The 9,570-nt window shown below is 36.5% G+C and overlaps 1 protein-coding gene across 1 annotated transcript in view; it reads right to left on the reverse strand.

The window, feature by feature from the left end:
• Window positions 1-8,569, reverse strand: part of kcnh1b (potassium voltage-gated channel, subfamily H (eag-related), member 1b) — a 62,507-nt gene extending 53,938 nt beyond the window's left edge. The window contains exons 1-6 of the mRNA XM_016569643.1: window positions 8,497-8,569; window positions 6,539-6,662; window positions 6,196-6,302; window positions 5,987-6,115; window positions 5,523-5,641; window positions 2,554-2,946 (exon numbers count right to left, since the gene is read on the reverse strand). Of these exons, the coding sequence (XP_016425129.1) occupies window positions 2,554-2,946; window positions 5,523-5,641; window positions 5,987-6,115; window positions 6,196-6,302; window positions 6,539-6,662; window positions 8,497-8,569 (945 nt within the window). The remainder of the gene's footprint in view (window positions 1-2,553; window positions 2,947-5,522; window positions 5,642-5,986; window positions 6,116-6,195; window positions 6,303-6,538; window positions 6,663-8,496) is intronic.
• Window positions 8,570-9,570: the final 1,001 nt, after the last annotated feature.

Raw genomic sequence — 9,570 nt, forward strand, 5'->3', positions numbered from 1 at the left:
TATATTTCATTTTCCAATACAGTTTCAGATTTTAAAAAATACAAACAAGTCCACCCTTTTTTCTCACTGAATATTTAGTTTCACCCAATAATACTTCTGATAAGTAAAATAAGTAGCAAAGATCTGTATTAAAGCTGCTACTTTGATATTTAATACCTAAAATCCAACCTGTCACTCACTGTGCCTTCTAAAAAGCTTTACTTATTTAGTAGACTATTCCACTACTTAAAAACGCAATGTTTGGGGCACTGAGACATTTTACAATATACAGCTGTCAGTGCAAGAGTGTCCTGTTCTAACATCCTGGTGTCTTTAAAGAGCTGTTTGAGTGAACACAACGAGATTATGAGAGTCTATTTCTTTTTACAGTATTCAGAGAATGTAAATGTCCATAGTTCGATTCCAACATTAATTATTCATCTACGTGGCTCCTACATTTGGCATATTTTCTACCAATATATTTTCGCCATTTTTTGTTTAATTTTGAAAATATATTTTAAATATATAAATATATATATTTTTTAAAAGCATTTAAAAATATATTTTGACCTCTATATATTTCAGTCCAAGAAAATGCATTTTCTTGCCCCAGAAATACATTTAGAAATATATTTTGGTATATGAAGATTGAAACTAAATATATTTCCTATTTCAAAAATAAATTTCATTGCGCTTCACTGTTTGCAACATATATTTTAAATACATTTTGGCCACACATTTTTATTTATTTTTTTATTTTTTGGCCAAATGGGGTGTTTCCTGTAAGACTGCAGTGGAAATATATTTACATAAATAAATGTTTTGCCATTTTTGTATATTTTTTATAATATATTTCAAAATAATATATTGTAAAGGTGTAAAGCCTGTGTCTCCTGTGGCAGTTTCTTTCTGAGGTAGAATCTATGCATGATGTTGCAATATTACTCACAGAAAATCACTCCCAGCTTCATTCACAGATGTCCCAAGGGAAATACTTGACATGCTAGGATGAAATCAATCCTGAAAACACCGCTTCAGTGAGGCAAAGCCATCAAGACTGACTGTGAGGTGATAATGCAATTTCAGCAGAAAGATTGAGACTGACACGGCTTGCAGACACCACTTCAAAATTCCTGTTTTTTTTTTAAGCACAGTTGCCTTGCAAAACTTTACTCTCTCAGAGGAAATCCTTTAGGGGTACAACAGCTTGTCACTGGGGGAATAGCTTCAGTGAGTCTTTGTATCTTGCTACTCCGGATACTAATATGTCAAGTCAAACAGAATGTCAAACTTATATGTCTCTAATGCCTTAGTGCTTTACAATAGAGCCAGTTATGACATTATGATATATAACAATGATGTGAGTGATCCTCTGGATTTAGATCTAGTAAACATTGTATATAATTGTAGTATAAGTTGTATTCAGCAGTGTTTAGTGCAAGCTATGGGTGAAATGGGTGACTTGTCAGGCTTCCAAAAAGAGCAAATCATGGGAGCATGTTTAACAGGAGCGTCTGTCTTCAGCTGTCCAATTGTGTGGTGTTTTAAGAACAGCTTTTAAGCATGGCAAGACTTCATTAGAGAAGAAGAATAGTGGCCAAAAACCTAAAGTCAGTGACATAGACTGTCAAACACTAAGGACTGTTTAAATGTTGGTGGGCTGAGTTCTAACCAAGAGTAGGCTAATCGATGCTCAAAAAGTGTTGATGAAAATATGATTGATTCTCAAAAAAGTCTAAAAATTACACGCCTGAGCGTTCAAAACTAGGCGTTTAGATAGTGGTCATTTTTGTTCTAAGTGAGAGTTAACAATTCTCCAAAAGCATCAGTGAAGATACAATCATTTGTCTTAATTAAAAAATAGCCAGCTATCAAAAGGTTTAACATTTTTCAAATTTAAACAACAATGTTAAGAAATACAGGATACGGTTTTAATTTCAGTTTTTAACATCAATGGTTAACGTCTCTGATTTCAGGTAGAATGCTATATTGTGATGCCGTTCCTTACTGTAGTCGAAAATTACTGTACTATTTTGGTAAACATTTTGGTCAAAAATAGTGTATATCATGGTAAAGATTTTGGTCATATCGCACAACAAATACTGTCAAGTCAACAAAAAAAAACAAAAAAAACTTTCAAATTGGTGAACTTCACTCTGTTTTTTATCTGAGCTGAAGCAGCACTGAACTAACTGACTTGAGCTAAATAATGACACTATTGTCTTTTAGAGCTGCTTTACAGCTGAGTTTTCATTATTGATTCTGATGTGTTCCTGTTTTAATACTGTGAAGCTGCTGCACAAACTGTACTGTATAAAGTGTGATAGAAATAAAAGTGTCTTGACTTGACATAATGCATGATTTTGGTGGTAAACAAAAAAACAAAACCTTGGGAGAACTGAGGCTACACCGGGGGAGTCAGTTCTTCTCTGACTTAAACATTAATAAGAAGTGCAAAATGTACCTTTTAGGGGTAGATTTAAGGGTATTGACCAATTGACAAGCTGGGTACATTTTTTGGCTAATTTCTTTTGACAGTGTTCAAACAGTGGAGAATTCCCAAAGAACACTCACCTCGTCAACGTTCTCAAAGGCGTTAATGACATCATAAGGAAGACAGGAGAGGAGGTCAATGACGAACCAGGTCTTCACGTAGTTCATCCGGATGAGCTTTGGGTCTGAAATCACCTCCCCAGCAGGTCCAACAAAGGTGGTGTGGAAGTTGAGCACAATGTCTACCAGGAAAATCACATCCACAATACTGTCCACTACCAGCCAGGTGACGTTGTTTTGCTTGGTCTTGAAGGACACATTGTAGGGGACCATGATGGCCGTGTAGAAAGTGAGGATGAGAATCACCCAGTCCCAGGTAGTTTTGAAGGTGCAGTAGTGCAGGATGATGTGAGGAGGTGTTTTCGGAGCCTCTTGCTTGTACTGCGGGAGGATGTCACAGCCTAGCTGCAATACCTGATGGGTAATAAGAAGAAGACAGAGGAGAACTGTCTGAACAGAAGTTCTGAAAATTGTGGAGACAGCAGGAGAGCATTTAGTCTTTCAACAATTTGCATCCTGATGTATTTGAACACAAATTTCTGCACTTCCACACAGAGAGACTGTCAGAAACCATGAGTAAATGGGACATGACAATTTCCACACATTTGTGACAATGACAACATGCACTGTAAAAAAAAAAAAAAAAATGCTTAAAAAGTATTATTTTACAATAAATTACTGTATTCAGAAATGTACTGTGAAATCAATGTATGCCTGGTCATTTTCTTACAAATGGCTGTGAATGAACAGCAGAATGATGCTAACATCAGGCATTTACTGTTCTTGATTTACTGTGAATTCACATTATAAAGTTGTCTTTAACTGCATCTGTGAGAAATTTAGTTGTTTACTACTGTACTTGTTTTGAAGTCACCATAATAGTGATTGGTGATCTCATTAGTTTGGGCTCATTGACCTTTATATTCATATTAAAATTTCTTATCTAGTCATGTCAGAAGTGTGACAAATGAAAACATTTGTTAAAATTATGACAAGCTAGAATATGAAAAGTTAACTGTCTGATTTAAGATAGTTAAATTATTCTTAGCATAAATATGATTTTATTTTAGCAATATTTGAGAATGAAGATTAATCAATAACTTATTTTATATCAGTAACTGTTTGTGGATGGATCTTTCTCAATAGTGAAGTGTCTGCTGAGAAACTGACATCATCTGAGATGTGACATCATCAATACTCGACACACAAAACACAACAATAATAACAATCAACAAATAAAAACAACACTTACAGCATAAACCAACATTACAGAATAAACCAACAACACAAACTGCTAAAAGTGAACCAAAAACAAGTTCAGTAGCACAAATAAAACCAACAAGAATTTAAAAAACTACAGCATGATTTATTCATGTTGCATTGCATGATGGGAATCTTCAGAGTACATCTGCACTGTAGAAACACAGTAATGCTCTTTGCTTACAAGACATTTCTGAGAGTGCAGTTAGATACAAGAGAAGTGCCACTGTGAAATTACTGTGAAAGTAATGCAATTATTGACCTGGAATATACTGTAATTTCACACTAAAAATGTTAACAGTGCAGCTATGAGCATTTATATGTCCCAGGGGTTGATTTTTATTAAAACTAACAGGTATGAAGGACACATTACAGCTTTTACTATGAGATCATCATTATTTTTGCTACTTTTCAAACACCTTTTGTGTATATAATGTGTTCAATCCTTGTCCCAAATGAAGACTTTCTTAAAATCTAATAAAAACATAAAACTGAAGAAGATGAAGAATGAGACTTATGACTTATGCATACTCAGAATGTGAGTATGCATGAGAAGATAATTTTGAGAACACAGATACAGTTGGCAATGAGAATAATCTTGTCACACCGAGTTCAGCACACTGAAAAAAACCTAAACAAGAAACTGAGTGGGGAATTCACTAATGCTGTGTCTCATTCCAATCCTTAGTTCCCTATGCCGCAAATCAGCAATCTTGAACACTGGGACACTGATGACTCAACAACTCATTAAAACTGGTATTAACATTGCTGTAAAACATGATTACCAATATCGTTCTGATGTGAAAAAAACAACATTTTCTATTGGGCGTTCATCTTGCTAGGTCATGGAGGTTACAGCAGACTAACATGATCTGGTGTACTTTACTGGGATATCTATGAAGATAAATAGCACAGAAACAGAACAAAGATAACACTTCCCAGTGTACATGTGTCGAGTGCCTGTTTTCATGCATGCTATCAAATGAAGTATACTGTGAAAAGATGTGTTCAACTGTATGGATCCACTAAGCGTTTGCTTCAAAACTAGAGTATACTTTTAGTTTTGTGTTGAATTACTGCATGCAGAAGTGGTGCAGTGGTTTTGTGAATTCACCCCAGATTCTAGTGTGCAGAGCCACTATCATTTGTCTTGTAGTATGCAGTAGGTAATAATAGTAGTATGGTAGGCAATACGGCATTATGCATACATGTAAACAACATGTAACAGTATGTCTTGTTACTCTGTAACTAAAGCACAGCTGCTTCATAAGCATTCCTCATGCAAGTCACGATCAGTCCAGCAGCTACACAGAAGGATTCCTATAGTTCCCTTGGGATAAAACCTACGATCTTGCCACATTCACTGCCACATACTGTAACTGAGCACTTGACTCGCTACAAACATAGGAGGCTGTATCTTCTTATCAAACCATTATGATGTTATCCGCTGTTTTGTCAGAATCAGAATGTGCTCAGAGAGGGTTTTGGAGCCAATGTAGAAACTAAGGGGGGACGTTCATGTGGAGTGTGTTATGTGAACAGCAGCCGCACATGTTGGAGATTTATCTCAGGACAGCAGAGGGGCTTTTGGGATTTGAGCACACACTCTTGGCCAAGAGTGCTCAGGTATAAATGGATAGAGTGCTCCTTTGATGAAAGTGCTTGAACAAATAGACACACATGTAGCCACACACACATTCACAGCAGCAATCACAAACACCTATATTTACCTCGGCCAGACGGGAGTGCTTGTGGACATTCTCGCCCTTGTGGACAGTCGGAGCCAGCTGCTGTAAAACACCACGGCTGCTGGTCAACGCTCGTGTCAGACGAGCAAACTTACCCCAGCCTTAATTAATAGAGAGAAATAAAGGTGAAATGTAAAGAGTGTTTATTAAATCAGCATTATATAATGGAGGTTTCTTTTGTAACATTTAGGTTCTATACACTTTAGGTACTAATATGTACCTTTAAGGTACCAATATGGACCCTTTAGGTATAAAGGTTTACCTTTTGAAAAGGTGCCACCTCAGTGATAGCTTTTGTACCTCTTTTTTTTCTGAGAGTGTACATTCCAGCAGTGGAAACAACTTCCTGAATAAATCCGCCAAACTCAGAGAACAACTTTCACTATCCTGATGCAATTTACATGGAATGAAACATCTGGGGTGATGTGAAATGTGTCGAATCAAACCTTTAGATGAGTCATCTTCAATAGGCTGCTTGAATGCAGTGATATCACTGAAGGTACAGAGGAAAAGGACAACTTTGTCCTGTTCGTTTCGGATGGGAGCAATTTTGACGAAGAACCACACTGGCATCCCTGCAATATCAGCAATTTTTTAATCACTTGATAGATGTGATAAGCATGACCCTTTTTCAAATTACTGCAAATCAACTCACTGTTCTTCTTGTACATGAGTATTTCAAAGGAGTTCATCTCGTAGTTCTCAAAGGTCTGGCGGACTTTCTCGCAGGTTTCTTTGTCAGTGAGTTCCCCATACATGAAGCTGAGAGAAGGATAGAGAGGCATACATAACCAACAATCTCTATAACAATACTGCCCCAAAAACTCAAGCTGTGAGCCATGTTGCCTTTTCATATGGTAGACACCAGCAAATCAATGATTTAATAGCTTGAGGATGCAATGAGTCTGCTTTACATGGTTTAGGGGTCCTGATTTGTTAATTGACACTGATATAACATAGGTACAGTTTAATTATAAACAAGAAAAACAGGGATGAACCTGCATGTGCTGCTCTTCTGCATGACTTCAGCACGATGGTATCCAGACAGCTTGCAGAATCCGTCATTGCTGTAGACAATAGGCCAATCCACAATTTGGGCATTCCCCAAAACAAAATTGGTGTCTGCCAGGAAGTAATGAAAAAAGTTTTTTTTCATACTGTGATTAGAATATGTTGTTTCAGCAATAATAAAAGGTGTCTCAAGACTTAATTCTGATACAAGTAAGAAAAACTGACATCATGACAGTCATGACCATGCTGATTGGCTGATGGCACCACAAGAAGTGCACCGTCCCAAACCCTTCAGCTATCAATTATTCTGAGCTCTGATGACAGGTAGCAGAAAGTTATATTATATTGACATACGGTATTTCCATCATTATCAGCGCTGAAGGGAAACCAGTCAAACAGTGAGTATTTCTGAGAGCTTCTGAGAAAGTCTTTTCCAGAGGGTTTACCAACCCTACATTTTATTTGACTTGATTTTGAAAATGTCCATTCAATTTTGTTGTAATCCTGATTTTTTTAAATACTACATGTCCAGTGTGAACAGCCCTTTTAAATATTTATAAAGCCATTGACATTGGACAATTCATTAAACAAGAAAATATATGGTATGTAATAATTTGTCTATATGGCTGATAAAAAACATTTTGGAACCACTTTCTTAGAATACCTATGATATCTAATTAGTTTTTTCTTCTTTTTTAATAATTGTTTAGAGCACCTTAAACTCTGATTTTAACAACATTTCATAACCCTAAATTTGACGCCCGAACTGCGTCACCAAATACAGTGAAAAATGAAACAATCCAGAGCTATATGTTGTTGTTTACCAACATACAGCCAATCATAAACAAACTAATTAAATAGTCATGGGCTTCTATAGCCACAATGTTTCATTTAGTGTTTAGTTTCAAGACATGAGAAAAAATGAACAGCGACAGACAGTTCTTTTTTTTTTTTTTTTTTTTTTACTGGCATTATAAAGATATTATTGAAACCGATTCAACAATCAATTCTGTTGCTAATTAGAATAATAATAGGGTTTAATAAGTAATAGGGTTTACAAGTGTACAGTGTGAAATCTACCAAGGACTGTATGAACAGTGTAAAGCAAGATCAAACAGAATTATTTTAACCCAGGGTAAAAAAAAGTGATGTTTTTGCCCTATAATGTGATTTCACCAGCAGGCATGATTATAGAAGTAGCTTATCTTTTTACAGCATTATCAGTCTTTAGTGTAGAGCATAGATCTCTATAAGAAACTACAAGAAAACTGAACACATAAATGACATAATATGCAGAGAATGAATTAAGAGATAACAGAAATCACTTCTACTGATCTATATCTAAAAACTACAGATGTTTAAGCAAACAATGATGAACAGAAGCAGAACCACATAGGGATGGATGGGACTGAATCACATTAAAACATCAGCTAGTATATACCTGTCTGTCTATGAGAAAATGTCCAAACTGAAAAGTTGAAAGGAAAAAGTGAGTTACAGCAAGAACAAGCACCTTTTCAAAAAACTTGTTGAAAGGATTCTGACTTTTTCTTTATTCCGAAATTAATCAACCCTAAATCTTAAAACTGCATACAAATATATATGCCATGTAATATATAACTATATAACATTGGTACATAATTATTTATAAAACGTAATATATATATATATATATATATACTATAATGTATATATATATACATACAGAAGCACAGTAGTCTCCATGAACAGATCATTTAATGCATGAAATGCCATATAAAAGATATGAAATAAATCATTGTAATACAACAGTATAAACTGATTTATGAAACCCAGAGAACTGAACGATTATAAATGTGATTATGATAAACTCCAAAAGCACAGCTAAAGCATGTGGAGTGAGTTGACAGTAATGTTGCAGAATAAATTATTACACCAGTAAGAAATTGTGAAAGGCTTTTCTCACCATTAGAGCGACGGACTATATTCTCCAGAAAAGTGTTCTGAGGGGCCACCAGTCCTCTGCGTCCCCCGGCCATCCCTACTCCTCATACGGTCTGAGATCTGTGTGAGGATGAGTCTGGCTCCTGTCTGAAAGCAGCCTACATGATTATGGACAGAGTATAGAGCCCGATTCAGGATATAAGCACAGGCTGCTTGTGCCACCCCCACACCCATCACTGAGTCTCAAAATCAGCGGTCAACGAAGACATCTGTTGGTGAGAGAGAGAGCTACAGAATACCAAGCAAAACCTAAGTTGGGGTTATACAGTTTTCCTTTTGTAATGGTCCAAACACCTAGGGCACTAAAACCCTGTTGCGTTTGTTCTGATTATTTTCTTCATCTTCTTAATATTTCTGCCCTAAATGTGTACTGAAAATGTTTTTTCATTCATCCAATTAAAAAAAATTAGGGTAATGGTTCACATCCATATTTTATAACTTGAGCCAATGAAAAATAAATAACTTGCCCTAAACAATATTTTTTTTTTGTCTATGAAAAAGTACTCGGTTCCCTGAGATACGGGAACGAGTACTGCATCTGCGAAGACACAATGGGGAAAACTCCTTTTTCTCTGAATACTGAAGCCTTTTTAATAACGCAGTGTAACTGCACGGCCATTGGTTTGTGCAGTGAATTAAAAAAAATTAACCAATGGTTCGGCAGCGGAGCTGCACGAGCCTATGGTGACAAAGCCCACCAGAATGGGCGGGGCATCTGGCTATATAAGCGGGCACTTCGCCATAGGATCCTCGGGTTACTTCGACTGAAGCGACGACTGAGTCGTGCAGCTACATAGCACGGCCAGCAACGCAGTACTCATTTCCGTATCTCAGGGAACCGAGGTTACGTTAGTAACCGAGTACGTTCCCTATCAATACTTTACTTGTACTGCGTCTGCTACGACGCTATGGGGAACCAGTAGAATCCTGCCGTGCTATGCTAGAGGAACGACTAATACTTGAACTTGCCTTAAGCACCAAATGGGGCCCAGAGGGACCAAGTATTTTGCAGGGAAGCCCCGCAGGAGGCAATAGG

This window comes from Sinocyclocheilus rhinocerous, unplaced genomic scaffold, assembly GCF_001515625.1.
Source record: "Sinocyclocheilus rhinocerous isolate Xijiao unplaced genomic scaffold, SAMN03320098_v1.1 scaffold1523, whole genome shotgun sequence".
In the NCBI taxonomy this organism is placed as follows: Eukaryota; Metazoa; Chordata; class Actinopteri; order Cypriniformes; family Cyprinidae; genus Sinocyclocheilus; species Sinocyclocheilus rhinocerous.